Raw genomic sequence first — 27,920 nt, 5'->3', positions numbered from 1 at the left:
AAATCAGCTTTTATCACTTTTATTTGGAACACATCACATACATTCGGAGGGATATATCAAAAATCCAGCCTAAATGGTGGAGGAGAGCTCTGTCCAAAACACAGAGAAGAGAAGAATCACAGCAGAGTGTAATCAAACAAAGGACTATTTCCAAAACGCAGGTCACGACCCCTTTGAACTGAAAAATGGCTGGGAACTAAAATAACCCTAAATTCGACCACACACTACAAAGAGAAATTGCTCACAATATGTCCTCTCCCCCAATAACACGTCTTTCATGTCCACCAGCTAACCACATTTGAAAACTCTAAAAAGTCTATCATTCTAATCAGAGCCACCTGGGTTTCACTGAATGAAAACCCTGATCGTGTGGCTGGTGATCAATCACCACGAAAACACAAAATATCACCCAGCGCTCTGCCGTTACCACACATCCCAGTATGTTTTGATGTAACTAAATTAATTGTTGCCAGCGACAACAAGCCGTCGTGATGTCATTTTTACAGAGACAGAAACGGTCGTTTATATGTGCCGCTATAGAGATTCCATAAGTGATGAAACAACTTGTTTACAGTAATTTGTTTGGAAAAATAAGGGTCCAAAAGACCAGAGGTGATACATTTACATTAGAAAAACAAACTTTCTAAGGAAAACGAATATACAGTTATGACCCGTATTACTGTACTCTGCTAACACCAACTATTGCTGCATTAGAACTTTGCTTCTTTCAGGACAAGGCTTCGGCCTTCCGTGGCTACAGATATTTGTAACTTCTTTTTTCCTAACCTGTGGGTATGCAAAACAATATATTACAATCCATTGTTACAGAAAACATAAAAAAAAAATTTATTTGAATTAAAATGTATGAAACAATACAATTGCACTCAAGTCACTTAATTGTGGGGGGGGGAACCTGTATCATGCTTGTTTTTATTCCATTTTTATTACTGGGTTTTTTTTCATTCCAGGTTAATATCGTCACCCATGCTTCTGAGGGGAAATTCCAGCAGAAATTTCCAGAAGCATTCTGGTACTTTTCCATTTGTTTTCAAAAAAGTTTGTTTGACGCCCTACGTTAGAAACGCTGGATTTTGTAACGCTAAACCAGTCGTTTGCTTTAAAAACAGCAGTTATACCACACTAGCATCGCGAATGTTTTTAATTTGCTAAAGTAAGCCAAAATATAAGCCCATGATAGATGCTTTCTTGATCGAAAACTCGAAACAGAGTATGATCTAACTTTAAGTCGGTGTGGCTTTGCTTCTTAAGAGAGTTACTTCATGTAAAGCCACTTCATACAGACTGGAATCTGCTCTTAACCAGTTTGTGACAAGGTCTGCTGGCTACTGGGCTCCATTTCCTCTCGGGAGGGAAGATGCTCTTTAATGAATAACAACACTGTGGGGAAGAACATTCGATTCACATGGCTTGTCTGCTCACCCTCTGAGACCCTGCATCTGCTCTGTCGTCTCTGGGAGGGGCTTGCCAAAGCTCTCAGGAAGCAGGAGGCAGAGCAGGCCAGCCAGCAGAGTGACCCCCCCAATCAGGATGTAGGGCAGGGGCTTGTAATGGTTTCCTGTCAAGGTCAACGCCATATCTTCCATTTATGTGGCACAAATTACAGCATGGCGCTCTCACTAGAACACTGTAGATTTTTATAATGATTCATTGGATGCATCTACGTATCACACACAAGCTTTCCATTGTTACGCACTAGGCTGAAGTTAATTGTATACATAAATTGTATTTCCTTTACCGGAGTCATATAGCTATTTCAAATACAGCTCTGGAACAAATTAGGAGATCACTCCAAATTTTTTTTTTTAATCTGCATTTTAAAATCCTGGTTTAATCCTGGTTCTGCTGGCAGGAGGTTACGCTGCGAGGCAAGCTGATTCCAGGCTTAAAGTTTCTAAGAGAGCAATACGTGAGAACAAGGGGAAGCAGGAGACACTGGGAAGGTCCAGACACCAGTCAGGTAAAAGGGAGGAAGCGACTTTCTAATGCCAGAGATGACCGTTAGCTTATCCGACAGAGCCTCATAAATCAGAGGATGACCTCAAGTGACCTTCGAAAAGAATGGGAGACGTTAAGTGGCGTGAAGTGCACTGCTAGGACAATTTCGTAACAGGCTTCTAGAAGCAGGATTGCAGTCCCATTAAGCAACATAAAGTAAGGAAGAAGTCCTTCATTAATGAGAAACAGGGAAGAGGCTGGCTGGAGTTTGTAAAAAAAATGTGCATTTTACACAGCCAGTTACTCATAAATAGAGTAACAAGTGACACTGAAAATTTTGCTGTGGTCTTTTATTTTTTTCCAGAGTTATATTTCAGATCCATGGTACAAAAAATTCCAGCATAGATATAAAAACCAACCTGAGACACTTTTTCTAACATATATTCAAAACTCTTCTAGCTGTTAGTACCTTTTAATCTTAACAAGATTCCATAGTGGCACCCAGAATCCTTTGCTGTACGTTTTTGTTTAGAATGGCACATTAATTGAGGCTCATGTTGAAGTCGCCTTACCGAGGTGTATGATGAAGGGTGACAGGATGCTTCCGACGCGGGCCGAAGTGGAGCAGATCCCCATCACCGTGTTCCTCAGCACGGTGGGTAGCAGCTCGGCGGTGAACGTGTAAGAGACACAAACCGCCGCGGTGATGCAGAACTTCCCCAGCATCTCCAGGAAGATCATCACTCCTGCGTCCTCACGGTGGAGGGAAAGGGGAGGAGGTGGAGAATGGGGGGGTATAGCTGTCATTCCAGGCTCACGAAAAGCACAGACCACCCAAGCTGGACCTAACGGGATTCATTGCATCCCAGGCAAGCTTTACCTGCAGGGCTGAAGCGAATCAGGAGGATTATGGTGCCCCCTAGGAGTAAGGTAGAAGACTGGCAGAAGTGTCTGGAGTAGTATTTCAGCATGATCATAGCAACTAAGTTAGCAGGAACCTCGACGATCCCTGACAGGAAGCAGTTGAGGTATGGGTTCCCGTGGAGGTTGGAGGTGTTTAGGACGAGGGCTTGGTATCCCAGAATGATGACCGTCCTTCCAAAACAGTGAACACATTTTAGGGGACCACTGATGCGGTCCAGTCATGAAAATAAAAAAGTGCACCATACATCGATTATATGTTTTTATTTACGTATCAGAGCCTAAATGACAATAGCGTTGTCCTCACCAACTTCTATGAACAAACAAATCTAACCTTTGGTGACAATAAAAATAAAAACGAACACAAAAAAAACAAAACGCCGCCATTTACTTAATGAATGTCATCCCTGTTTCCAAAAAGTGAGCCACCAGTCAGTAACTTTTGGCTGAATTGTTATGTAGAATAGATTGAGCCCCCCCCCCCCCCCCTTGTAAATTATTGCGTGAGTTTGAACCATCCCTTGATGCTTCAATCACCATTTGGCAAACTCAGTGGACCCCCCCCAGTCAGCAAAATCTACCAAGGGGGGCCTGTTGCTAGGGTCACCAGATCTCCCATCATATTTCCTACTACGATCTTGGAAGGAGAGTGTACTTCTGCAGATCTGACCTTCTGCAGGCGAGGTCACTCACCACAGCAAAGAGCACAGGACTGTGATGGAGACAGCATGACTGCTCTTCGCGATATCCAGGATGCTGTGTCTCCTGTTTCTCACAGAGACCATGTACTCCAGCTGTTAGGAAAGCAGCAGCACCATGAGTGCACGGTAACATACCCTGTATGGACGAAAGTACTGGAACACCTGCCCATTACAGCTACAGGAACTTTTAAGACGTCCCATTCTAAATCCATAGGCATCAATATGGAGCTGGTCCCCCCTTTGCAGCTATAACAGCTGCCACTCTTCTGGGGAGGCTTTCCACAAGATTCTGGAGTGTATCTGTGGGAATTTTTGCCCATTCACCCAGAAGAGCATTTGTGAGGTCAGGCCCAACGTTGGACGTGAAGGCCTGGCTCACAATCTCCCATTCTATTTCATCCCAAAGATGTTCAATGGGGTTGAGGTCAGGGCTCTGTGCCGGCCAGTACTTATGTCCATACAATGTTAGTACTGTAACAGTCACTGATGAACTCCACTGAAGCAGCACTGATATTTTGCAGTGAAGGACTCAAAATGGCCAGATTGAAGGCGGGTGTTTTTGTTAGAAGCTTCTTGGCACATGTAGAGAAACGTTTCTCAACTCAGTTCCGTGGGACCCCCAGACAGTTCACATTTTTGCTCCCACCCAACTCCAAACACACCCTTACCAGGTATTCGGTGTTCTTGATTGGCTGGGAGCTGGGAGGGAGCAAAAATGTGGTCTGTCAGGGGGTCCCTGAGGCCCGGGTTGAGAAAGACTGATGTGACTCCAGGAGAAGTTAGACATGCCTGCAAGACACATTAACCTTTAGAGTAAGGAAATGTCCTTTGTTTTAGTAACTATCATGTTCACCTTTGTTTAAACAAACAAATAAGAACATCCTCATTAGAATGACATAATCCTGAAAGAACATTCTCAATTAGAATGACATAATCCTGAAACTCTTGCACAGGCTGTACAGGATGTACTTAGGAACATACTGTCCTAAAGCCTATTACAGACACTCCTCTACTTACGAACTTTCAACTTACGAACTTTGAGACATATAAACAAAGAGGACTGTAAGTCCAAATTGTGTTCCTTGGGCTCCCATTTCCGGTCCGCAACATCAATTTTTTTTCCTGCTCGCCAGTTCCGCCTAGCACGACTTCTGGCCGCTACTCCCGCCACGAAGCAGCGTAGCGTGCGTAACTCCCAGCATCCTAGTTCTTTGTACTTGCGTATACCCTTAAAATGATGTTGAATGACGACTTACGAACATTTCAAGTTACGAATGGCCGTTCGTAATATATCTCGTTCGTAAGAAGAGGAGCGTCTGTATATTAAAAATTCACGTAAAATACAATGGTTAATAACGAATGTGATATTTGAGGTACGGTACAGTACTGTATGTAGTTACTTTTATTATTACTATATTATTATTATTATGTACCGTATTATTATTGTTCCGACTTATCTACAGATTCAACGTAAAGACAGACTTAAGGAGTGGATCTTATTCATAACCTGGGCACCGCCTGCCCCAGTCATAAGAGAACACGCTATTGGTACAGAGATCAAGCAGTAACGTAATTTCTGGGCACTCACCTCCGTCTGGGTGAAGATGACCGGCGGTGCCATAACCCCGTTCCTCCTGGCAGCGTCTCGCAGGATTGCCTCAGCCTCTCGTACCCGTCCTTGGGAGAGTAGCCAGCGAGGAGACTCTGGAACGATCCTGAGGAACACACACTGACTCCTTAATGCTGTGATGGTGCATTAACTACACGCCACTGGCTGGAAATGTAATACAGACCATTTTTAATCAGTAGTTCCAAATGTTAATGAAAATACAGGGGTCAATCATTTTAGTGCGTTTACATAGGCTATTTCCAAGTCTGTCCAATACATCCATCGATTTTCTGTAACTGCTTGTCCTATTCAGGGTTGCAGAAGGTCTAGAGCCTATCCCAGAGTCTACAGGTACAAGGCTGTAGAAAGGGTACCATCACAGGGCACCGTCACACACATTCAGGACTACTGGGAATTTGGTATCTTAACCTATTTGCGGACTGTGGGGTGGAAGCCCCACAACGACACAGACGGAACATATAAACTCCATATACACGTCATGGTGGGGACTCAAACCCTGGTTCTAGGGCTGTGAGGCAACAGTACTAACCACTGTATCACTGTGCCAACATACCCACCTCCCCCCCACCTGTTTCCAAGTCCAGGAGCTGAATTTCAGGAAATAATCAGAAAAAAACCTATTTAAACACAAAAATCAGTTCCCATGATTCCTCTTAAGCAAAAACCACAGTGGCTCTGTGGCGCAATGGATAGCGCATTGGACTTCTAGTCAAATGCTTGAGGGGCGATTCAAAGGTTGTGGGTTCGAGTCCCACCAGAGTCACTTTTGGGGCTGGTGTGTATGATTGGAAGCTGTCAGTTTGAGTCTGAGGATCAGCAAAGTGATGTCACCACTGGGCACCCGAGCAGGGCTCCTAACCCCCAATCACTCCAGGGACTGTCTGACCCTAAACCTAAACCGTACATTGCTTTTCAAAAAAGACTCTGCTAAACAAATTACTTGCAGCTAGGTCTAATGTTCCGGAACACTCCGTACAGCGATGCACCACAGTCTGTCGTGAGAAAGCTGGAGGCGGCTGGCTCCGTCCAGCACACCTACCACCACAGGGGGATATAGAGAATTCCGGAAGCAGCCATGGCCACCAGCAGCAGTCTCCAGCTGCGGATGAAGTACCCTGCCAGGGGCATCGCCATGTAGCCCAGACTGGAGCTCAGGAAGACCCCCAGGGAGCAGAAGACCACCCGGGTCTGTGGACTCAGGATCTCAGAGCCTGTGGTGTGCATCATATTCACCAAAGTAAATCCCTGTAACAACGCATTATGTAATAATAACACCTTATGTAACAAATATTCACTTCATTATGTAATACCACCAGTATTTTGTAATAATCTGTCACATTTTATAATAGACAATTTAGACACAATATATATATTGAATTTCCCTGCATTCTGTAATAAATTAATACATATTGCAGTGGTTATTACAAAATGCGGGAGTTACAGTTTTTAATGAGAAAAATGTAATACTGCGCATTTTGTAATAAACAACCAAAATGGGTATCCGCATTGACACAGTATGTGGTGTTATTACATAATGAATCATTACAATCCTACAGTCATTCATTGATTCTTTAACATGCCTCTATACAGGATGTGCTGTAATGCCAAGGAGAACTTGATTGCCACCAGAAATGTTTAAAACAGATAGTTCTTATGCCGAAGTGGATAGTCCAGGTCCAGAAGGTAAAAATCCAGACCAAGATTTCGTTTCAACCAACCTGTAGCGTACTCTGTGACTCTGCATATTTACGCTCATCTGGTAGTTTGAAACTAAATCGGTACATTTTTTTACCTTCTGGACTTTACCTTAAGAACATCCACCTGTTCTTACGCAAGTCCACTATTCAGAAGACACGTGCATTTTAAACAAATTTTCCTGGTTAAGAACTAAAACAAACACAAACAGCAATTTACTTTTTTTTTTTTGACTCATGCCGAGTAATTCATAGAAGGAAATAGATTGGCAAAAGCTGCCATAGAAATAGGAGTGTTACAAGGCAGCAGGGGTGCTACAGACCCAACACGTAGGCTATCAAATAGTTGGAGAATCCACCAAGGCCGACGAAGAAGAAGATGGCGCTGAAGGCCTCCCAGCTAGGCGAGAAGATCTGGATGGAGATGGTGACCATCTGCATGATCATTACTGCGAAGAGCAGTGGTCTCCGACCATACCTGAGAAGGGATACAGCGTTGCAATTCCCGAGTCAATTATGCAACCAATTCTGATTGGCCAGTTTGGCAGCATAAATCTCTACGCTATACCTGCTAGGTCTGTTATTGGTGTTCCTCCCTCTACTAGTTGTTTTGGGTAGAATGCCACCAAGACCTGCACCTCCCTCCATAACCCCCCACCTTCTGCCAAAATGTCTATGCCTAGTCATCAAACACCTTCTCCATCTTCAAGAAATGCCTAAAGACCCATTTGTTCCATTAATTCCTCTACTAGCCCGATCCCTCTTTACGTTCCCTGAATGCTCTTAGGTTCCACTTGTCCTAGAACACTCTAATTAGGTTCTTGCTTTGTTAGAAGATGTTGTGTAGTTCCTGCTAAGCTTTCACTGGAATCTCAGCCTAGCTCTTCTTATGCCTAGTTGACTCTTTAATTGCATGTATGTTTGTAATGTGCTATTTTCCTCACCTGTACATCGCTTTGGACAAAAGTGTCTGTCAAATATGTAAAACGTAAATGTACAGTGTGAACCAAGCACACAGGAACCTGTCAGATAGATGGCCGGAGATGAATGTCCCCACCATCACACCCAGGAAGTAGATTGAAGTCGTCAAGGGCCTTTTGAACTCATCGTCACACACCAGGTCCCACTGCAATCGAGGCGGGATTTAAGCTAATTGCCATGATTGAGATGATGAAAAAATGTAAAAGTATATCATCGCTGTCTGATGAAAATCAACTACGACCCTTTTTTGATGACTTTTGGAGATACACTTTCTTCATCGGACAGCGACAATATATACATGAAAAAAGGTACTTACTTCAGTGACGATGGTCGACTGGTAAGTCTCATTGCTGTATTTCCAGCCGTTCCTGCAGCTCTCCTGCTCTATCTCGCTAACGTCGACGTCCACATCTGGAACGTAGCCAAGTCGGGAGAAGTTGCTGACGGCCGCGAGGCTGTAGATGGTACAGGAGCTACGCCGTCGCTCGCCATCCTGCATCACCACGGGAACGATCGCGCGTCGCCAAGCCTCGCTGATGTTGTAGGTTTCGGGAATCAGACACTCGTGATGCGGGCTGTCACCTACAAACACAATGTACATGCAGATGAACCCATTCGGCAAAATACTGGCCACCAGTGAAAATAAAATCAGACACTGGAAAGGTCCCCACGTTCCAATGAATGATGTTATTTCGTCATAATCCCTAATTTTGCCATGCATCGGAGTTCCCTTCATTTCTCGATATTGCTTCTTGGCTGTAAGTGCTCTGAATCCGGAGAGCCTTGTCAGACAGCTTTTAATTAAGTTATGAATGGCAAGGGTCAACCTTAATGAGGGTTTAACCATCTATTCCTTCATTACCAAGAAAAGGGAGGCGTGAAGGTTAATTATCATCGAATGCAGCTCCGGCCATGACTTGGTGTTAAGATGTAACAAATCCAGGTAACCCATAAGACAGGGAACAATTACATAAGATGTTTTATTACCAAAGAGGACGGGAGAGGATAAATGAAATACTGAACTTCGTCATTGTTGCATAGCAGGTCTGTTACCCATAGAGTAACATCTATAGGGTGATTGCAAAAAAATTACAGAGGTAAGCAGATCTTGCAGATCTAACACCCCAACTTGACGAAATGAACTCACGGGGGTCACATGTTCCATCTGCCCCTTCTGTGTCTGAGTCTACATGCTAAAACTGTATTTGGGTACCTACCCTTAAGTCTAATTTATACATCTGCAACAGAATCTACGCTGTAGGTAGCGCGTAATCTACGCCGCAGCGAACTCCGTAGTCCTGACGCCTGTAGTCACATTGCCGGGGAGTTACGCCGTAGCCTTCAGTGTAGAGTACGTACGCAGCTATCTAGCAGCGTAAATCAACCTTTGAAGTGAATAAGCACATTGTCTGGGTAAATCCAGTACACCACCATGAAAACAGAACGAGTGGGTAGCTATAGGGAAGTGAAGGTTTAAAATAAATGCAATAAATTTGGCCTTTAGCTAATGTTATCTTAAAATATTTTATGTAATAAGGAAGTGCAATAGCATTGTTTTAGCTGCAGAAATTCATTTAGTTAAATTACCATGTAGGCCTAATTTTTCCTATAGTAATTCATTATTCACAAGTTTGTATTTATTTGTTCTGGTGAATAACATAAGTCAAGTCAAGTTTATTTGTATTGCACATTTTCAAAGACAAAAGGTCATTCATAATGGTTTACAAAAAATGCGTAGAATTATATGGATATAAAATATGAAAAAAAAATCAAAAGAACATAAAACATTTAAAAACAATTAATTCTGATTCGAAAAACACAACTGAAAACCAAAGTTCGTAAAAATAAAGTTGGTATGCACATGGTAGTTACGTAACTGGCATATCCAGGACCAGTGCCCCGTGCAGACTGGGAGACGCTCCAGGTCCCTCAACCGCAGACTCTGACCGAGGTAATTAGTTAGTTACTCATGCAGCATGAACTGTTACTGAGCCAGAATGTTTTCATGGAGTTTTTCTCTTTCTTTTCAAATGTTTCTTTTTTACACAGATTGAAATTTGACTTCAATTGTCCTCAGTTGTCCTGTCCGGGACAAACACAAAGGAGAATATCCTGGGATAGCATGATTTCTCAACTCCTAACGTGATTGTAATAATATCATCTAGCCTATTATTACTCGCGTCCAGCCGCGGTTTGAAAATTAAACCTGTCATTTGTTTACGCGTTAAAGGTCGCGTGTTAATGTTTTGAATAGTTCTTGGCGTGTCTTCCTTTAAGCTCGTGCTAAAAATACTCCTCCAGATGTCTTTTTGAAAGACATGAAGATTTCAAGATGAAAAGCAGGCATATTTGCATTGTTCAAAAATTATTCGATAGGGAAAGACTTACGTAGTAGTAGATTGATGTGTCAAAATCAGAACAGAAATGCAGAACATATGGAAAATTACCATGCAAAGTCAGATATGTTTTATTCTTCTGTCTTTTTTATTTTTTATTTTACAATATTTTATTTGCTCCTTACATGACAATGCTGGACAAGAACTGATAGCCTACATTGTTTTTATTGCAATGAAAACACAAAAGACGCTGATAAAAAAAATTGATTCCGTCACTGAAATGTACTTTGACTCAGGGGCGTAGATTTAGGGTGGACGGAGGGGATGTGTCCCCACCAATATCCTCCGACCATTGAAATGTCCCCACCAATAATTTAATCCACTTAAAAAAAAAAAAAAAAACAATCGTGCTGTCAACATTAACCTAGACACGCAGAAAGGGATAAATCACGTTCTCTCCTTGAGTCCTCCCGCCCCCAAAACACATATGAACATTTTGATTGGCTGTGCATTTCCCTGCTATCATGTGAGAGGCTGTGGCTGCGTTCAGATACAAGCAGCGCCAAATGCAGTGGATTTTTTTCCCGTGCAAGAAGGTGTGTTGGGTGACACATGTGAGGATGGCGGCAGCAAAAAAAAAGAAGCTGGACATAAGGAGCTTTTTTTCAAAGAAAAGTGTAAGTCACTTCAAGTTCGCTAGTGAATCCATCAAAGTCCATCAAAGTAACGACAACAGTTAACGTTAATGCTAGTGGGTTTTTTTTTTATCGCTTTGACGCACATTCATTATAGCAGGGCAGGCTATAGTCTGTGAATACGGACTTAAAACTAACAGCAGATTAAACAGCTAAATGTAGAAGTATAAATATGATCCCTGTCAGTTCTCCTAATCTAATGACGACTATTTGTCAGAAATCAGTCTTGTGAAAGAAATTGATATGCTACATACTAATATTGCCATAGCTAGAATTTTATTGACAGTTCACCAATAGACAATCCACTTCGCACAAAGTTTTTAAAATGCATCCACTGACTTGGCAAACATTAATGATTTGATTCGAGATCTGCACACTAAGACTCAGAAAAAGTGAAATAAAATGATTGCTGTTTAAATGGCATGTGTTTATCCTGTTTTGTCAGGTGACAGAACCTAAACAACTGTGCTGTGCATCAGACAGTGATGGAGAGAAGGGGTCACAGGTGATGTTGAACGATGACTTGATATTATTATACCTAGTTGTCCTGAGATTTAACATTGTTACCAATAATAGGCTGAGGCGTTCTCTGTCAATGCTCATAAGGAATCCCTCAATGTTTTTTTATTAGGGGACAGAAGCAGATCAGCCATGTTGTAGTTCAGGTGAAGAGGCAAGGTCACAGGAGGTGAATCTGAATGTTGATTATATATAACATTATAATATGTGTGTGTGTATTATACATGTTGATTATACTAATATTTAACATTATGAGGAGTGATAGGCTGAGGATGTAAGTGATTCATTAGTGTTTTTGGCAAAAGTTTTGAACTGACATGTCTCACTTTTTTGTCACGCTATTTCATCAGATGGCAATCCTGTCAGGTACTAGTGCAGTCAGAGGGGAAGAGTTAGGGTCAAAGGTGAGGCCTATTAAAGGCATTGTCCAGCCCCCCAAAAAACTTTACTCACTATTTACTCCTTAAGTGGTTCCATTCCTTTGACATTACACTATTCCTTAATTTAACTTAATGAATTGCATTTCGAGTGGATTAATATCAATCGAAGCATTGCTAGTATTAATGTAAAGTGATTTTGCATTTTGCAGCATATTAAAAAACATGCATTCCGTGGACGGAGTTGGGGTGGCGGGGTTGGTGGGTGGGGCAGGGGATGGGGGGGGGGGGGGGGTGGAGTCATAGGTCCCCACCAATGTCCAGAGCAAATCTACGCCCTTGCTTTGACTACTTTCATTTTCCTATAAAATCTGACTGAGAAAAGAATGTATTCGGCTAAACACATCCCACCACAAGGTGGCAGTAGATGATAAATATGAATGATTTTTTAAAGTGAGTAAAAGTAACAAATGCACACCACAGAAAAAAAATATCCCTTTAAAGGTTTGAAACTATATTTGTAGCTGAAATTCAGTGAAAGACCCAGTGTTATGATCAAAAATAGTATATGTGACACAAATTGCACCCATCTACTATCAAAATATCAACCAGTAGATTTGTAACATGATGCAGGACACCCTGGATGGGATACCGGTCCACTGCTGGGCACATTCACATACTAAGGGCCCGATTACGGATTTGTGCACGGCGGGAAGAAACCTGAGCATTCAGAATTAACCCCCAGGAACACCGGTAGAATCTCCAGGCACAGAGGCAGTGGGATCCAAACCCACTACCTTAGTAGCATTTCCCACTAGGACAATGTGTTACCCCCATTAACTTCAGATTGGTGTAAGACCACATATTAAGGCCATGAGCCACTCCTGAATTAACACTGGACATTTTCATTGCCATCCTCTATATGATTTCCTAGTCATAAGACTCATAACACTTTACTTAAGGCCATGTTTTTATATAATTTATAGACACATTCATAAAGCATTATAAACGTGACTATAAATATTTATCAAGAGGCATAACACATTATAGCCATGCTTATTATGCATTACGACTGCTCTATGAAGCTCTCAACCATAATACGTTATAGATTGTTAAGCATGGCACAGCGCCAGTACTAAAAGGTGACAATGCACTAGCGGTTCCTAAAGGGGCTTATTAACAAAGCAGAACACTGTGAAGGGCACAAATTAAAAGGACCAGGAGGGGTTTTAAAAAAAAAAAAAAAAAACCCACTGGGAAAACAGGAACCAAGTATAAAAATAATAAAGTAACCCAACAAAGAAACAGGGCGACACAAGTAGCAGGCAGAGTCACAAACACAGAGTAACATCTAACACACAACAACCAACCAGGAAACAAACTAAGGCAAAAACTTAAATACACCGGCAATGAGGACTAACAAAGGGCAGGTGTGACTTATGAAGCAAAACAACCAATCAGCAGAGACAACAGGCAGAACAATTAACAAGTACCGGCACAGAAAAACTGGCAACAGGTGGAATTAATAACAGATGATCACTGAACTATAAGACGCTTAATAAACTAGGAAAGAATGTGACACTAGGAAGCTAAAGCAAAGTAGAAAAATTACAAAATCACAAAGGCACAAAACACAAGGAGGGCAAACCAGGGGAAGGAACTAAGACTTGGGAACAGACTCATACTAAACATGAAAAAATAAAAAGTCAAATAAGAAAAACAGGTGAGGCTAGTTTTAAGCCAACCTGAAACCCACGACCAGGTGGTTCAGTTTAAGCCAGCCTCAAACCCACGACCAGGTGGTTCAGTTTAAGCCAGCCTCAAACCCACGACCAGGTGGTTCAGTTTAAGCCAGCCACAAACCCACGACCAGGTGGTTCAGTTTTACGCCAGCCTCAAACTCACGACCAGATGGTTCAGTTTAAGCCAGCCTAAAACCCAGGATCAGGTGGTTCAGTTTTACGCCAGCCTCAAACCCATGACCAGATGATTCAGTTTGTCACCTGCTCAGCCCACTGAGCGACATAGCAGTTCAAGGTGCAAGCAAAACACAAGGGTTGGAGGAAGTAACAGGGAAGACAGGAAGGCCAACAACACCTGCTGGCCAAATGGGGAGGAGACACAAAGGACAGGGTCACACTGACCCTGACAATACATACCATTATAGAACAAAGCAACCTCAATGCTTATACCGACAATTATAATGCATTATGAAGTTCATAAAGCATTTATATTGCACAATAAACATGGTTATAATGTGTTATGTCTTTTTATAAATATTTACAGGCATGTTTACATGCTTTATGAATACATTTTTATATTCATTTTTGTTATGAATGGGTTTATAAATTACTAAAAGCATGGCCTTAAGTAAAGTGTTACTAATATTTGCAACTGCTAATGAGTCAGCGATTAACCTCATACCGGAGAAAGGCAGACTCAGTCATCTAACAGGGTCCACATTAGTCTGAAGTTCAGAAGGAGACACGGTTTGTCTGGCCGTTATGTAACTTGATTACGGCGCTCCAGCAATGACCTGGTAAACCCCTTGAACATTTCATTCCTGCTTATTCTGATTTTACATGCCTAGTAATATCAGCTACAGAGTACGGCCGCTGTATTCGTATCATCTGAAGTCAGAAATAGAAATAGTGCGTTGCTATTTTTTCATTTTCTATCAGACATCTAATTTTAGGTTTTATTCACCTGACATGTTTCGACGTTCACTGTCGTCTTCCTCAGAGTGTTACCGGATGTTGTCGGTAACTCATTAGTTATCAGCTGATGTAAATGCAATACGATCCCATGAGATCCCATGTAAATCATGTAATAAAACTTATATTGGGGAGACAGGGAGGAGTTTCTCTACAAGGAAGAGCGAACATAAGAAGGAGTGTGAAAAGGAGACAGCAATAAGACAAACCCGGACCGTAAAAGAAAAGGCACAACAGGTAAACTACAAATCAGCCATAACAGATCATTGCAAAAGGGAGAACCACATCATGGATTGGGGAAATGCCAAAGTCATCCGCACAGAAGACAACAAACATCAGCGCTGGATCAGGGAGGCCATGGAGATCCGGAAACGAAGCCCGAGGACCATCAACCGGGATGAGGGAGCATACATGCTCTCACACACCTGGAGTGACATCCTACAGGGGACGAACAGACAGCTGAAGGCGTGACCGATCCGTCAATCCAGACGGGAAGGCCATGCCTTCGAGAACATCAGCTGATAACTAATGAGTTACCGATAACATCCGGTAACACTCTGAGGAAGACGACAGCGAACGTCGAAACATGTCAGGTGAATAAAACCTAAAATTAGATGTCTGATAGAAAATAAAAAATAGCATTGTCATAATTACTTTAAAGACATAATGAATATAATTGAAAGAAATAGTGCGTATCGCTGATAATATCGAACATATCAAATGTACCTCTATCATAGTAGCTTCCTCCAAAGGAGAGAGAAAGTGACACGGCGATAGATGGAGTCCAGGCCATTTGGCGTAAGAAGTAAGACTGCTTAAGACAGACCTTGAGTGTGAAAGTAGGGACTTACAGCAAGCTAAACAAAAATATGAATGAAGTCAAGCAAAAACCCTCTACACTTCCACTAAGGACACTGTTCTGGGCACCTCATGGTCTTAATGGAAAATTGGTCTTTATGGTACACCAACTGGCAGATTTAGGTATGGGCGGCATGGGCGGCCGTCCAAGGTGGCATCTTGCCGGGGGTCTTTGTGGGTCACTTAATCTTTTCGGAGGTGGTGGTGGTGGGGGGGGGGGCGCCGTGATTATAATTTGTGAGCCAGGCAGGCTGCCAGTCAGAGGTATGAGATGGGGACAGGGGTGGGGCTGGGCTGGCCTCCAGTGGCCCCAGTGGAAGCTCGAGGAGGGGGGAGCGGAGGAATCTATCAAATAGTGCACCTCTAAATTTGTATAGAACCAATGGAACTAGTAAAATCAGTCACACTACGAAATGCTACTAAATAAATCACAATTCATTTATAATCCTGTAAATATATACTTTCACAGACACATTGTTGCATTTTTTCCTGATATAAAGTCAGTTTGGACACCACTAAGGAGAGATTGGTTAGTTGTGACTCTTGGTTGGCAGCGTTGGGAGATGTTGTGTGATGTTGTGTGATGTGATGTATTGATGCTCAGGTGCCAAAGTAACACAAATGCAAGAAAAGGTGTAAGACATCAGGTGCCGGTTTCAAAAAAGAGGAAATAAGAGGAGAAAAGTGCAAAAGGTGGGCAGTTATTTCCTCTCTTTATGAGAATAATATTATGCATGTAATGAAATACTCCAGTATATCACTAGTCTCAGGCAACAGTGCTAACCACTGCACCACCATACCACCCCTCGTCACGCGTCTGACCCCCCTGAGAAAATGGGAAGTGTGGTCTTTCCATATCCATGTCACGGAACACGCTTTCTAATATAAAGAACAACGACATAGTTTCCCAAAATAATTTCCAAAGTGAAGAATTTCATCTAACAAGAGTTGGTCAATGACAAACTACTTATTTGGACTTATTGACTGAGGCGACAATTGGCCATTTTTGCTGAATTGATGCCTTTAAATAGATTCTTGGCAAACAGTCACGTCAGAATCAACAGTGAGAAGATAAGACTTTAAATTTTGGGGGAGGAGGGGACACAGATATTCAATCCCAGAAGCTTCACGATGCAGTGAAAATTGGTGACGGAAAACCAGAATCGTGTAGCTCTGAATGAGAAGGGCATTCCCAGTCTTTGACTCCCCAAAGCTACTGTAGATCTCCCAGTGACATACAAATGCGCACACACGGTAACTATAAGACTTGCTGACATTTGTTTTATAAAAGTCACAGTGCACATCGCGGAGCTTCCTAGGAGTGACATACACAGTACTCCTTACAATACGCTGCCTCTAGGGTTAACTTCCAATTTGGCAGTTTGCCATGCGGCCAGAAGGGGGCACCAGTAAGGTTTTACAGATTTGTAGAAAAGCTCTTGGCAGAATGTTTCGGCAGCCTCAGATTCCGCACGCTCGTGTCTAAGGAATTGCGCGTGCAAAATCAAAAATATACAATGCAAATATAATAAAATCGGAGTGCGTATCAAGCATATTCATAAGAGTTGACGTTCATCGAGGAGACAGAAGGGCTAATTGTCTTTATCGATGGGAAATTTCAGTCCAGGGATATCTGTTTGACTCTACATCGCTACTGAGTACACAGACGGGAATATATATTTAAGCAATATAGGATATATATAACCAAGCCAAGTACATAATGCCTGTGGTCGATTAAAGGGCTTTAAAAGGCACAGTTGCTATTATGGAGGTGCTCTCTAAAGAATGCTTTGTCTCAAGTGCTTTCTATTCTGGCAATGTCATCCAGTTACAAAGCATCCCATTTGTTAGCAGTCAGCTAGTTAGTGTGGTAGGAAATTATAAATCAACCTCTCTGATAACTCCAGTTGAGCCACTTAGAATAAAACTCTGGATCTCTCAGTTGGTGAGCAAAGTAATCTCTTTTATTCAAGCAATCCACCAAAGGGCTCCCGTCACACCAGGTACCAAGTACCCCGAGCACACAGAGAAACCAGCTAATAAACCATAACTCTGAATTCCATATAAGGACTTCTAAGCCCCGATTGGCCACAAAACGCCAACAAACTGAGCTCAAACGTATAACAAACACAATTCCAATGCTCTATTGGTTCACCTTCGTAGCAAGGTAAAATCCACCCATTTCGCTTAATTTACCTCGACTGCTAGGCTCCTACTTGAGATATGGATATAGATATTGATTATATAGACATTGAATCACTGTAAATATTTGGTTGACCTTTGATTAATGATTGACATATTGATGTATTGTCATTGAATCACTGTAAATACATGGTTAACATTTGATTAATGTGATTAACGTGACAATTACTTATACATTTGCACTACCGTATAACATATTGTGTATGGCCTACTGCAACTACTTTATAACTACAACTCTTTGTGCACCAGTTGGGGCAGCTTCGAATCCCTTCCTGCAGACAGTCTCCCCCCCCCCCCCTTCTTCGCTGTCCATCTCTCCAAGGTCCGATCTCTCTTCAGGTTCTGCAGAACTAACTGCAGGCAGCTATCATGAAGTGAGGTCACACAGTATTAAAAACAGTCTCCTCTTGCCTAAGGCCTAAGACATACCAGACCCACTACGCCTCCCCTACCAATGTCCAATTTTCTTTCAACAACTGCTCCTCTCTGGCTCCTGCCTCCGGTTCCCCATTAAGGGTCAGTCAGTGTTCACAGCCAAACAGTTTTCATGAACCATTCCAGTGATTTTTCCAGAGATATATTCCAGAAATAAACACAAACTCTGGTTTGTCAAAAAGGAAAAAGAAAAGCAGATTCATTTTGGTCAAATACCTTTTACATAATTCTTATTTAATTCAGGGTTGTGGTACATTTAACCAGCATAAATTGCAACAGATACAACTTGCAACATTGGTCTTGCTGCATTTCACTCTCTTTCACTCTCTAGGGGCATCTTGCACTTTCCTCCACTATTCGTTTTCTGGAAATTCAAAATTGCTGTTCAGTGGAGATGATGACCTCCTTTCCACTTTCCAACCCCGTTATTTTTATTATTATAATTATTATGCTTGAGATTCCAACAGCCCCCAGATGTACTAGCCAGCAAACAATTGTACCAAATGCTGTAAAACCGAATTTGATTTCTTTGCAGATGTAAGTCACATTTTACAGTTGTACAATGACCAGACTTACTCCTTTGATTCCTCTGTAAGACTCCTCTCTCTCTGTGGTGTCTCCTTCTTCTGCCAATTTGTCACTGTTTGTACTACTTTCTTCCCGCCAGAAATCTGCCAGAGAACCGCACGTGACTGAACTTTAAATAGGTCGGGCCGCTAAATAGGCCTATTCAGCCGCGGCCGTGAAGGATCACTGCAGTGAGAACATAATGTAATCTGCATTCACTCCTTAAATTTACTGTGGTTTTTTTGTCGTATTTCTATTGGCTTGCCTGTGAGTGGGGAATCGTTACACTTCTGTCAAGCTACAGTAAATTGCGTGTTTATTATAAAGATACTAATGTTTACATTCCTTGGAGACACAAGAGCAGAGGTAGAAAGTTCAGGTGCATAAAGTACAAATACAAACCAAGGTTTTGTTTCAATCAACTGCAGGTGTTTACTCTGAGGCTGTGACTCTTTAAACTCAACTGGTAGGTTGAAACAAAACCTTGGTCTGGGTGGTGGGCAGTAAAAAAAAAAAAAAAAACCTTGGTCTGGATTTGTGCTCTGGTTCTGAAATTTCCACCCCTGCACAAGAATCTTACAGCATCAGGACACATGCAGTTGTGTCAGCTCTCTCTCTCTCTCTCTCTTTTAAACGATTTAAATAATTCATTAGCTTTAAAAAATGTATGTGCTGTTTTTTTTCATGTGCATATATTGCATTATAATCAGGTAACACGTTTACCTAAGAAATTACACCAAGCTTGAAGTGGACCCTTTTAATGTTATAACTTAACGTTTTAATACAATTCTGTTAGCTGTGTATTAATGGAAAAACTGCTGATGGAAAGAAATATGCTTAATCAAGTGTATAATTTATTACTATTATTACTTTAGTTAATAATTACCAAAATGCGGTTTTAAATCGGTTTATGACCTTAACAGGGAAGTAATGTCTGAGGTCAAAGGTGAGCACGACATATTTCCTTTGGCAGACTTTAGAAATTGCCGCGCAGGGGTCGCGTTCTCTTTGTGGGTCTGGGGGCTCTGGCTTTCCGCGCTCGCAGGTCGGACAACGCTCCGATCCAATTACCACATCTGTGAATTCGCCCTGATTCCTGACAGCTGTCGGTGGGACCCCCAGAGTGGGATAAAAAGGGACCCGCTTGTACTTTGACCGCTTTCTGGGGGTAGGTTGCTTAGCACTATAGGTTCACGCGGCACAAGGTGCACTATAAAAGCCAGGGACGCTCCGTTCACTTTACACAAATGACACGTTTTTGTTTACGATGCACGACGGAAACTATGAGGACGTCACCTTATTTCTTGGGCAATGGGGACCGTTTCAGCGAGCCATATTCTTCCTGTTAAGCCTGAGCATTGTCCCGAATGGCTTCACCGGCATGTCCATCGTATTCCTCGGGGACACCCCGGCTCACCGCTGCCGGATCCCCGAAGATGCGAACCTCAGCGCGGCGTGGCGAAACAGCGCGCTGCCTTTGGTGGAGGAAAGCGGCTCGCTGCGGCAGAGCCCATGCAGCAGATACAAGCTGGATGTGATAAGAGACTTCTCGGATAAAGGTTACTTACCGGGGATCGATGTGAACCTTACCGGAATACAACAGGAAGGCTGTAGAGACGGGTGGGTGTACGATCGCGGCACCTACATTTCTACCATCGTGACCGAGGTAAGACGAGTCACACAGATTTCATTAAGTTGCTTCCGTTACTAATGAAAAACATTTATTAAAATTACAGTTTTTCTCTTTATCCATTATAACGGGGAAGTAATTTTCATCGTTCCCGCATCAGTAATAGCTAGGCTGCAGTCATGATCGCGAATTCAAGAAACTTCGTATTGCTGTAGGCTATATTTGCTATTCCACGTATTACAGTATTTACAGTAATCGTGTGTGTGTTTCCTTGAAAATGCACATGAAAGGGAATTTAATTTCCTGTGTTGTCGGTGACTGAGATGACAGGCATCAGTCCGAAGTGGGGGGCCCCCTGTCCGGTTCGGGCCACTTTGTCACGGAGGGGAGTTTATAAGTGTCTGCACTGCTGGGGCAGCAGAAGACGGCGAGATCGGCAAAGTCACGGGGCCACCGGTCATAAAATACTCGCAAATAACAGTTCACCTAGTGACTGTCCGCCAGGCAGTTTGTATTATTAGAACGTTATGAGATCATTATGTTGCTAAAGATCAAGCTTCCTCATTGAAACGTAAAGTTTTACAGAGCGGTAGTTATACTCTGGTTATAGAGATTTAATGACAAGGTTTAAAACAGTGAATATACTTAACGACCATCCTGGGCTATTGCGTCCCTTGCTCCTGTAGCTTCTGGGATAGACTGCGGATCCCTACGATAGTGGGTATAGAAGATGGATGGATGTCCAACTATCCACTCATTTTTCATAAAGATATGTCGACTACATCGTTGTGATGAGCCTAGAGTTCAGGATGAGAGGGTTGGGGAACATTCTAGATAAGATGCCAGTCTCTCAGAGCACAGTCACACACTGTGGACTATTTAGAGACAGTTCATCTAAACTGCATGTTCTTGGAATGTTTTTGGAATATTTGCAGGAAGCCTGCACAGCACAGATGTCCATTAGCTACACAACGTCCAAAAGTACATGGGTGTACTGGGGTGATTTTAGCAGAGGTTTTGAAACGGCTAAGATGACACACTTCGACAGGCATACAATCATAGTTTTACCTCAACATGAAGATCATTTAAGCATCATTTTCTTTGACTGTTTATGACGTTTGCACAGTTACTGTATTTTGTGCGTGGGTTTGTTTGTGCCGTAATGAACGCATGTATAAAACGTCATTGTGTCCTTGTTCAACGGCCCTGTGTGCCTTTTATTCAAATAAAGTTTTTTGAATTTGAATTTGAAAATCCATTTGTACTGCCGTGCACCCACGTTGTCCCTGTCTCACTGCAGTGGGACCTTGTTTGCGATGACAAATGGAAGGTCCCTCTCACGACTTCTCTGTTCTTCTGTGGCGTCCTAATTGGCTCCTTTGCCTCCGGACAGCTGTCCGACAGGTGAGGAGATCAGGAACATCTCCGACAGCACTTGTGTTTTGCTGTTGCGTTAGGGTTCATAAAAATGGGATTCAAAATTCTATTGTGAAAGGTAAATTTGATTAAAATCGCCGTAACTATTTGACCATTAGGATCTCTGTTGTTTTCTGGCACTTAATGAGTTTGTAAGGTAATAATTACAATTAAACTAATGCTTTGTTTTGTGTTTGTCAGGTTTGGGAGGAAACTGGTGCTGTTTGCAACAATGGGAGTTCAGACCTTGTTTACGTTATTCCAGGTCTTTTCCACATCCTGGGTCATGTTCTGCGCGCTCTTCTTTATAGTCGGAATGGGCCAGATTTCCAACTACGTCGCAGCATTTGTTTTAGGTACGTATGTCTGTGAAGTCATTTAATTCTGCATTTAAACAGCACGTAATGTATGTAAAATTGTCTCCCTTTTATTGTGCCTGAAGGAACCGAAATTTTAAGCCAGTCGGTTCGGATAATCTACTCTACCATGGGAGTATGTATCTTCTTTGCCATCGGCTACATGGTTCTTCCGCTGGTTGCCTTCTTCATAAGAGACTGGAGAACGCTGCTGCTGGTCCTGACTCTCCCCGGCTTCCTCTACATCCCCCTCTGGTGGTAGGTGTGTGATATGACACCTCATTGTGTTTTCTATCCATAGATAATTCGTCTTATCGGCAGGGAAAGTCTGGATGATTCCTAGGGCCTCTGAAAATCTGGGACACAATTGGGGTACAATATGATATGCTTTCATGGGGCCCAATCATGAGTATCATCAGTCTGCTTTTTAGAAGCTTCTAGAACGTTCTGCCAATTCTCCCTTTATTTCAGATACGTCAGATTTATTTTTTTATGCTTTGATGTTGACCAATCTGGCAACCCAGGCCAGATCATCCCTTACTCCTAGTTCATTATGGCGCAGGCTCATTCCGGAATCTCCCCGATGGCTGCTGTCCCAGGGCAGAGTGGAGGAAGCTGAAGCTGTACTGAGAGACGCGGCCAGGAAGAACGGAGTCACAGCCCCGGAGACCATTTTCCAATCTGTCCAGGTGCATTGTTTCCCCTCGTTTCTCGTCATTAAATCCACCGGCAGCACTCATGATGGAACGTCCCTGAACTATTGAAACGGTTTCTATAAAATTAAAAACAACGCATGACGTAACATTAATTGCTATACCCCTGCAGGGGAATTTCCTTGAAAATCCTAAGAATAAGAATTTTTGTTTCCAAAGATCCAGGATGTGATGGTTTCAACGTAGTAGCATGTTAAAGGCATGAATCAACGTCCCAGGGAATTATTCTTAATAATGTCTGAATATACAACTGAGGTATGGGCTCCGAGGTATTAGATGAGGTTATTTGACTTGAGTTTTTTCCATATTCAAGATTCAAGATTCAAATGCTTTATTGTCATCGTGTAACACAACAAAATTACTTTTATGACAACCCCAAGGTGCATTAATAAATACTAAATAAAGCTAAAAATAATAATTAAAAAAATCATGCAAATATACCAAAGTACTTGTAAAGATGCCATATACAATGTAAAACCTTCAAATAGATTATTTCTAACCAGAACCAAATAACTAGAATTAACCAGAATTATTTATTGCACTAGTGTACAGCAACATAAATGATTCCCATATTACCATTAACAAACAGTAAAGAGTGTATTGCACATCCAACATAATTTATTGTAATTTATGCATGTTGCTCTCTTTAGATTGTGAAAAGCTTCTTAATAACAGAATTACAGAATGTGTGAATTAGTGCCAAATTATTAGTCATTTGCGCTGTACACTTTAGCATGTCCAATACTATAATGCATTTGTAGTTTTTGGCTCTTATAGGAAGCAGATTAACATCATAAATTCATTATAAAAACGTTATAAAAGTCTAATATTATTGGAATATATAGGGATATATAGGAATATTAGGAATTTCCAGAGGTCCATGGAGTCTTTTTTTAATAAAGCAGGGCCTTCAATGCCCAGTATTTCATAAGAGAAACTAAGAAATTTGTCTGCTATCCATGGAAACACACAGGTCAGTTCAGATTCTGACAAAATGAAGCAGAAGTGTTAACTCACATTATACTTTTGAGGACAAATAATCAAATGATCAAGTTGGCGCCACACTTAAATCTGAAAAATAACATGACTTTTTGTAAGACTTCGGACATGGAAAAATACTTTGCCTCTCAATTTTCAAGCACTGAAGACAAATGGGTAACTTAAAGCATATTGACATACAGAGTTGGGTAATTCAGGTCCAGAGAGTGAAAGACCAGACTGGGATTTTGTTTCAACCAACCAGTTGAGTACTCTGTGACTGTGACTGTTTATGCCCAACTGAATGGTTGAAACAAAATCCCGGTCTGGACTTTTACTCTCTGGACCTGAATTACCCAAATTTGACATGTACAGTACCTAGTTTTCAGAAGGTTTCTTTAACCAACACACAAACAGAAATTTACTTGTGAACAGTGTCATCGTGGTTTTATATTTTGTCCCGTCTGTCTCATCCATTGTCTTCTCTGGGGTCTCCGAGTTCTCTGCAGATGTCTGGTTGTTGACATTCTCTCTACTGGTTTTTTCCGAAAGCCGGCCCACTCCATTGTCCTTTAAACAAACACGGTTGTTGTCACACGTGTGCCGCAGGCTGACTCCAAGCCCGTGAACTCCCGCTCCCACAACATCTGCGATCTCGTGCGCACCGGCAACATTCGCTGCATCTCTATCATGTTGGGCCTGGTCTGGTGAGTATCGCCGTCTTGACACCTTGCGGGCCGGGCGCCATCCCGCCGTTGCTTACGTGCTATTTACGTGAAAAGCTTTTATCTCCTTGTCCGTAGGGTCATCCTCTCCATCGGATACTTTGCTTTGTCGCTGAACACTTCCAACTTGGCCGGGAGCGCCTACCTCAACTGCTTCATCTCGGCAGCCATCGAAGTCCCGGCCTACACCTCCGCTTGGCTGCTCTTCCGCTACGTGCCGCGGCGCCTTTGTCTCCTCTCCACACTCTTGCTGGGCGGGGTCGTGCTGCTCTTCATTCAGTTCGTACCCGAAGGTCAGGGCCGCGTCGGGAGAGAGGCGCAGATGAGCGGATCATTCTCCACGCACTTGTGAAACGGACTCTGAGTGAGCCGCGATGGAGAGCGCTGTGTGAACAAATACTCCAGCTGTATGCTAAACTAAAGATTTTGGGGCCCCATTAAAGTGTATCATATGGGGCCCCCAACCCAGAACAATCCAATTAAGTTGCATATTGTTAGGGTCCCTCTCATTCACTCGGGGCCTTTAGGGGGCCGCTGTCTGCATGTACCGTGTATGGCAGGGGGTGTTACTAAAGATTTTGGGCCCCATGAAAGCATATCATATTGGGCCCCCCACTCCAGACTAATCCAATTATTTCCCAACTTTTTTAGGGCCCCTAACGCCACAGGGGCCCTTGGAATCGTGCTAACCTCCACCCTCTTACGGCGCCCCCTGGTGTCAGGGCATGTATAATGCCATCATGCCATTTTTAAAAGCAAAAACATCTGCCTTAAAAAAAAACTTAAAAGAAAGATACTGTTATCTTGTTCAGTTGCCAAACCTCTCCTCAGGGCCAACACAGCCATTACATGTATTTATTAATCTTCATTACTATCTCAATTAATTAACTTGATTAAATAACACAATGAGGTATTGATTACCCAAACAAAATGTGCTAGAGATCGAGTAAAAAAAAATCACAGGTGAATGGGATTGCTGCTACAGTTACTGGAGGGGCAGTACTGTACTGTATCCATGCATACATACAGTATTTACTGTGCATTCCATATACAATATAATGTAGAGCAGTGTTTCCCAACCCGGTCCTCAGGAACCCCCAGCCAGTCCATGTCTTTGCTCTCTCCCAGCTCCCAGTAAGGAGCAAAAATGTGGACTGTCTGGCAGGAAATAAGGAGGGAGCAAAAACATGGACTGGCTGGCAGGGAGGGAGCAAAAATATGGACTGGCTGGCAGGGAGGGAGCAAAAACGTGGACTGGCTGGCAGGGAGGGAGCAAAATTATGGACTGTCTGGCAGGAAATAAGGAGGGAGCAAAAACATGGACTGGCTGGCAGGGAGGGAGCAAAAATGTGGACTGTCTGGCAGGAAATAAGGAGGGAGCAAAAACATGGACTGGCTGGCAGGGAGGGAGCAAAAATATGGACTGGCTGGCAGGGAGGGAGCAAAAACGTGGACTGGCTGGCAGGGAGGGAGCAAAATTATGGACTGTCTGTGGGTTCCTGAGGACCGGGTTGGTAAATGCTGGCATAGAGGGTGTTTTATCCAAACAGCCTCTTGAGGACAAAGCCTTCTCTGTTTCCTGGACAGGTCTGGTTTCCTTGTCCATCACCCTGGAGATGCTGGGTAAGTTCGGGGTGACGGCGGCCTTCTCGATCATTTACGCCTACACCGCGGAGCTCTACCCCACCGTGCTGCGTAACACCGCCGTCGGAGCCTGCTCCATGGCCTCCCGTCTGGGCAGCATCGCCGCGCCCTACTTCGTCTACTTAGGTCAGTTTACCGCTCGCTGGCGCCCTCTTAAGGCACTTTCCTTGTAGGCCTCGTGCATGTTATACTTTTGCATGTTATGTAATAGAAGTGATGTCTATCACCACACCAGCTTCTTTCTGCTGTGCAAAGCAGGGGTTTAGTTTGGGCTTGGAGACCCTGGCAGATTCACGGGGCCCGGCCATTCACAGGGGCCCGGCCCTTCACAGGGGCCCGGCCCTTCACAGGGGCCTTTCAGTGTGTTATATTATACGTGAAATTGGACATTGAGGGCCCAGGACACATTTTGGGTAGCAACCTGGGTCTGAAGGTGAATTGGTGTCTCTGAATTAGTAACATAGTTTCGTAGTTTGTATGCATGTGTTATAACAATAATGTAACAGTGTAACATATATATATTACATTATTTGGTGTCCAAAATGTGATAAAAACTTATTTTGACATTGCGGGGAGCATTTTTTCAGTCCTCACAATGGGAGACTTAAATTTATAAAAATCTCTGACCGCAATTAGGAAACTAAAAATGCCTAAAGTCTTGTATTTTGTTTGGTTACTTATGGTTAAGGTTAGGGCTGGGTGGGGGTTAAGGTCGTCGTTGTTGGGATTAGGGTTTTGCCCATAGAAATGAATGGAGAGTCCCTATAAAGATATGAACAGGTGTGTGTGTGTGTGTGTCTTAAGATGGACTGGCATCCCAGCTAGGAAGTACCTCTGCCCTGTACCATATGCTGAGTGGTATCATCTCCAGGTTCCCCCACAATCCTGAGCAGATAGGAGATTATCCATTTTTAAAATGGATAATATAACTGGGGAGGGGGGGCGGGGATTCTCCTTAAAGGGGCGGCTGCTGTTTATATGCTTTGCGGCAGACAGGAATATCTGAACGATGGCTGCATGTTAGAGACCTTGGTTGGTTTCGGAGCGTTTGCGTCATCGAGGAGTGACACGGTCCCTGTCCCGTATCACACAGGACAATTCAACCGCTTCCTGCCCTACACGCTGATGGGCAGCCTGACGGCCTTCTCAGGCCTGCTCAGTCTCCTGCTGCCTGAGACCTTCGGCCTGCCGCTGCCTGAGACTGTCCATCATATGCAGACCATCCTGAGGTGAGGGGCAGGGAGACTCCCCCCCCCCCCCCCCCGAACAAGGGAGGGGCAAAAAAATCATATCTACATGTCTGTTTGGTTTTGGGAAACTTAGAAATAACCTTAAAAACAAAAATGTATAATTCAGGCCTGTATTAATTAATTTTTATCTCTTTGCATTACATTATTTGTAGGTGATTTTTTTGTTTATTGTTCATCACTACATTCCTAATGATGGCACCGCGATCCTTCGTAGGGCTAGACTGGGTGTCCTGTTCACCTCAAACCATGACTAATCAAAGAAGAAATACTCGCGCCCTTGGAGTAATCTTTGAGTAATCTTTCGCTCGCGCTCTCAGTGGTACCCAGGCGGAGCTGATCTCAGACACACTGAGCGTCACAGTTTACACAGAAATGGCACCTCAGTCTGTCTCTGCTTGATGCCTCAGGTGGAAAAAGAAAGAAAAATCTGACGATGCCCACGAAATTGAGGAGGAAGCGGAGGAAGAGGGTGCATAGGAGCGAGCGTCAGACCCAAAGCGTTACTTTTATACCGTTGATATGTATTATTGCGTAGTTTCGTAGCTTAATAGTCCATGCAAGACTTATGTAATTTTGTAAATAAAAATAATATTTTGTGGAAAATAAACACATCCTAAAACGA

General features: G+C 42.9%; 2 protein-coding genes and 1 non-coding gene across 7 annotated transcripts; 2 read left to right on the top strand and 1 right to left on the bottom strand.

Moving 5' to 3' along the window:
* Positions 1-3: 3 nt before the first annotated feature.
* LOC111839569 (solute carrier family 22 member 4-like) lies at positions 4-18,733 on the bottom strand. Of its 4 annotated transcripts, XM_023803630.2 has the most exons (12): positions 18,596-18,733; positions 9,101-9,268; positions 8,200-8,465; positions 7,925-8,028; positions 7,226-7,380; positions 6,248-6,419; positions 5,167-5,293; positions 3,571-3,671; positions 2,837-3,051; positions 2,529-2,702; positions 1,441-1,576; positions 4-786 (listed from the first exon to the last, which is right to left on the bottom strand). In XM_023803630.2, the coding sequence occupies exons 3-12, from the start codon at positions 8,380-8,382 to the stop codon at positions 711-713; spliced, it is 1,443 nt and encodes a 480-aa protein (XP_023659398.1). In that variant the 5' UTR covers positions 8,383-8,465; positions 9,101-9,268; positions 18,596-18,733; the 3' UTR covers positions 4-710. The 4 variants fall into 4 exon arrangements, 3 of the variants coding, with proteins under 3 accessions (XP_023659398.1, XP_023659397.1, XP_023659394.1); XM_023803629.2 differs by lacking the exon at positions 9,101-9,268 and having other exon boundaries at positions 18,596-18,706; XR_011985246.1 differs by lacking the exons at positions 9,101-9,268; positions 18,596-18,733 and having other exon boundaries at positions 2,529-2,709; positions 8,200-9,068.
* trnar-ucu (transfer RNA arginine (anticodon UCU)) lies at positions 5,880-5,971 on the top strand. Its single transcript is given in 2 exon segments — positions 5,880-5,916; positions 5,936-5,971. It is a non-coding gene; the product is annotated as a tRNA-Arg (tRNA).
* Positions 10,607-27,920, top strand: slc22a5 (solute carrier family 22 member 5). 2 transcript variants are annotated; one of them, XM_072706648.1, is made up of 12 exons: positions 10,607-10,896; positions 11,360-11,419; positions 11,546-11,602; positions 21,517-21,620; positions 21,834-21,988; positions 22,075-22,246; positions 22,551-22,677; positions 24,289-24,386; positions 24,483-24,697; positions 25,992-26,174; positions 27,142-27,277; positions 27,706-27,920. In XM_072706648.1, the coding sequence occupies exons 1-12, from the start codon at positions 10,786-10,788 to the stop codon at positions 27,773-27,775; spliced, it is 1,488 nt and encodes a 495-aa protein (XP_072562749.1). In that variant the 5' UTR covers positions 10,607-10,785; the 3' UTR covers positions 27,776-27,920. The 2 variants fall into 2 exon arrangements, with proteins under 2 accessions (XP_072562749.1, XP_023659399.1); XM_023803631.2 differs by lacking the exons at positions 10,607-10,896; positions 11,360-11,419; positions 11,546-11,602 and adding an exon at positions 19,854-20,252.

The sequence above is a fragment of the Paramormyrops kingsleyae genome, chromosome 24 (genome assembly GCF_048594095.1).
Source record: "Paramormyrops kingsleyae isolate MSU_618 chromosome 24, PKINGS_0.4, whole genome shotgun sequence".
In the NCBI taxonomy this organism is placed as follows: Eukaryota; Metazoa; Chordata; class Actinopteri; order Osteoglossiformes; family Mormyridae; genus Paramormyrops; species Paramormyrops kingsleyae.
Note: the sequence above shows the minus strand (reverse complement) of the source record. Positions and strands in the feature narration are given on the sequence as shown.

What these genes read in the sequence shown, in the direction of transcription:
- slc22a5 (XM_023803631.2), top strand. Translation starts at nt 19,854, where the DNA reads ATGCACGACGGAAACTATGAGGACGTCACCTTATTTCTTGGGCAATGG. An exon ending in CGTCGCAGCATTTGTTTTAG is followed by an intron (nt 21,989 to 22,074) that starts GTACGTATGTCT and finishes TTGTGCCTGAAG; the next exon opens with GAACCGAAATTTTAAGCCAG. An exon ending in CTCTACATCCCCCTCTGGTG is followed by an intron (nt 22,247 to 22,550) that starts GTAGGTGTGTGA and finishes ATTATGGCGCAG; the next exon opens with GCTCATTCCGGAATCTCCCC.
- LOC111839569 (XM_023803626.2), bottom strand. Translation starts at nt 8,730, where the DNA reads ATGGTTAAACCCTCATTAAGGTTGACCCTTGCCATTCATAACTTAATT. An exon ending in TCCGGCCATCTATCTGACAG is followed by an intron (nt 7,381 to 7,924) that starts GTTCCTGTGTGC and finishes ATCCCTTCTCAG; the next exon opens with GTATGGTCGGAGACCACTGC. An exon ending in TTTGATAGCCTACGTGTTGG is followed by an intron (nt 6,420 to 7,225) that starts GTCTGTAGCACC and finishes TGCACACCACAG; the next exon opens with GCTCTGAGATCCTGAGTCCA.